A 2,685-nucleotide genomic window follows, 5' to 3' on the forward strand; every position below is an offset into this window, starting at 1 on the left:
ACTCCGGACATGTGAAGGCAAAGGTCTGAATACGTGGATAAATGGTGGCTCAAAAGAAACAGGTAATTGCACCGTCGCGCCCACGTGCTCGGCCGCGAGTATTCTCGGAGCATAGTTTAAGTTACTTCAGTAATTAATTTAATTAAACTAATTAAATTCATTAAGCACGTATTCTATTGTTACATTGTTGTTACGATTACTGTACGTGCACAAATCGTGTTTATGGTCCTCTAATTAAGTCGAGCAATGGGACAAAGTCCACGTGCGGCACAGTAGTCTGGGAATAAATCGACTTACGTGGCGTTCATATTGTTTCTTCTAATGCTGGAGATGTTTAAAAAATTTAATTTTTTTCAATACAGCAAGTTTATCACCGTTCTAGTTCATAGTCCAACTTTCTACTAGCTCCCCGTACAGCACGCGTGTCTGAGACATTTTTAAGTCGTCTTTTAGATGTACATATCTAAAGCTGACGGTAGAAAACGATCCGTAAACTCTCAAGGCTGTCCTAGTCGTAGACGTGAAGTCGTGAAAGTATTGTATACAACTTGAGATTTTCTCTGCCTTACGTCTAAGACAGTCTTAAGTGTTTATGCGGCGTCTACAATGAGATACTTGAGACGTAAGATTTAAGAAAGTGACCCGTCGCAATCGATTGTCAGAAGACTAATCAATTGTGATTGGTCATTTTCTTAAATTTGACGTCTTAGACATCTCGCCGTAGACACCGTATTACAGATCGTTCTCTGCTATCAGCCTAAAAGACGACTGAGAGACGTCCTTTAGACACGTGTGTTATTTGGGTCTGTAATTCCGTGAGCATATTTAATGGAGATTTCTTGCCCGATTATACAGAAAAAGGCTCAGGAGAGCATCAACACCAGATTGGCACTTGTCATGAAATCTGGTAAATACGTCCTTGGCTATAAGCAGATTCTCAAGTCCCTCCGCCAAGGCAAAGCTAAGTTGGTCATCATTGCCAGTAATACACCGCCGCTGAGGTGAGACTGAGAAGTAGCACTCCTTTTGCAACCAGCAAATTGACATGTTTAACAAGAATGCAGTTTCTCTTAAATCGATGGATTTGCTAAATTTATTATGTGACTTCCAATACGCAAATGTATTTGTACCAGAGAACTAATAGAGTGTCCAATTAAATCAATAGTTTACATTGAAATTGCACTGATAGAGTTTGGTGATATTGATACGATTGTCAATTTGCATATCATAAATCGAATAGGAGTACTATGGAGTCTCCTACCCCTGCTTGTAAGTGCACGGGGAACTGAACTGTATCTCGCTAACGTGCCGTTTTAAACGTGCTTCGTCCGGATTTAACAGGAAATCGGAGATCGAGTACTACGCGATGTTGACGAAAACTGGCGTGCACCATTACACGGGGAACAATATCGAATTGGGTACAGCCTGCGGTAAATACTTCCGTGTCTGTACGCTCTCGATCACAGATCCTGGCAATTCCGACATCATAAAGTCCATGCCGACTGGTGATCAAGCGTAATATACATTTTTAATCTAATAAATAACGAGTGAAAACATGTCGAGCGATTATTTCCAATTTATTTTCGCCCTTAAAATGCAGTATACATATATCTAAAATAATTCTCAATTGTATACAAAATAACATTTATATTAATTTATATAGAGATAAAATATTTGATATAACATGCTGTGTATATTTTGTTTAATATAGAGTTAAAACTTTTTGTACATAGATATTTGAAACTACTACTACCATTATTTAGTAGAAAATAAGTGAGCGATCACTGTAGATTCGCTACTGACCATTTTTACACCTGCTCGCGCATCGTTCTTCCAAATGATTCAGTTTATTACAATAACGGCATGTTCGACCCTGCGCCGGACACATGGTTGCCACATAACTCGCACCGCATCTCCAGCAATTGTTCATAAAGGGAATTTGGCACTTGGACGCGAAATGATATCTCTTGCCGTATTTTGTGCACAGTTCGCCATACGCTGGACAATGTGTCAGAACGTGACTCGTTCCGCATTTGGTGCAATTGTCTATGTACATAAATTTACAATTTTCCGTAAAGTGATTGAATTGCTTGCACCTGTTGCACTGGACGCCCCAAGCCGGACATTGATTTCGTTTATGCACGGTACCACATCGAATACATTCTAATGCAGTCGACTTGGCATAGTGAAAGTCCTGCCTCGGGGGTTCCTCCATATTTTGCGCCATTTCGCTCTGTTTGCAGAATAGAATAATATCGTCGAGCTCCAACGAACGCAAGTGCGGTATCAGTTTTCCTTTATATTCTTGGAGAAACGTGACTATTCCCGTGAAAAGTTGAGCACATATATCTTGTATAATTTTTTCCTTCACAACCAACGTGGGATCAACGCAATTCATTGCGATAGCGATGGACTGGAAAGATTAAATGTACAATTAACTACAAGAGAATTACGCATTTGAAGGTAAACAGTTATACATATACGTACTTTCAAATCGTTTATATATTTGTCGATGTCTTCGCAGTCTCTTTTTTCATCCCCGTATATGCAGTATATATCAAATTTTTTAATTAACACGCTTAAATCCTCCATCGGTTCGGTATCGTAGAAAACAAACGTTCTATGGATTTCTTGGCCAATGGGACCCATATGGTTCAGAAGCATGATGCCCAACATTTGTCTCTT

General features: G+C 39.5%; 2 protein-coding genes across 3 annotated transcripts; one reads left to right on the forward strand and one right to left on the reverse strand.

The window, feature by feature from the left end:
• LOC105564080 (60S ribosomal protein L30-like) lies at nucleotides 1–1,549 on the forward strand. Of its 2 annotated transcripts, XM_012016192.1 has the most exons (3): nucleotides 1–62; nucleotides 856–1,001; nucleotides 1,342–1,549. In XM_012016192.1, the coding sequence occupies exons 1-3, from the start codon at nucleotides 42–44 to the stop codon at nucleotides 1,517–1,519; spliced, it is 345 nt and encodes a 114-aa protein (XP_011871582.1). In that variant the 5' UTR covers nucleotides 1–41; the 3' UTR covers nucleotides 1,520–1,549. The 2 variants fall into 2 exon arrangements, with proteins under 2 accessions (XP_011871582.1, XP_011871573.1); XM_012016183.1 differs by lacking the exon at nucleotides 1–62 and having other exon boundaries at nucleotides 86–1,001.
• Nucleotides 1,550–1,687: 138 nt separating this feature from the next.
• Nucleotides 1,688–2,679, reverse strand: LOC105564090. The gene is made up of 2 exons (XM_012016205.1): nucleotides 2,488–2,679; nucleotides 1,688–2,413 (listed from the first exon to the last, which is right to left on the reverse strand). Exons 1-2 carry the CDS (start codon nucleotides 2,674–2,676, stop codon nucleotides 1,796–1,798), a joined length of 807 nt encoding a protein of 268 aa, XP_011871595.1. The 5' UTR covers nucleotides 2,677–2,679; the 3' UTR covers nucleotides 1,688–1,795.
• Nucleotides 2,680–2,685: the final 6 nt, after the last annotated feature.

This window comes from Vollenhovia emeryi, unplaced genomic scaffold (assembly GCF_000949405.1).
Source record: "Vollenhovia emeryi isolate VEMERY1.0 unplaced genomic scaffold, V.emery_V1.0 DF944124.1, whole genome shotgun sequence".
Classification (NCBI taxonomy): domain Eukaryota; kingdom Metazoa; phylum Arthropoda; class Insecta; order Hymenoptera; family Formicidae; genus Vollenhovia; species Vollenhovia emeryi.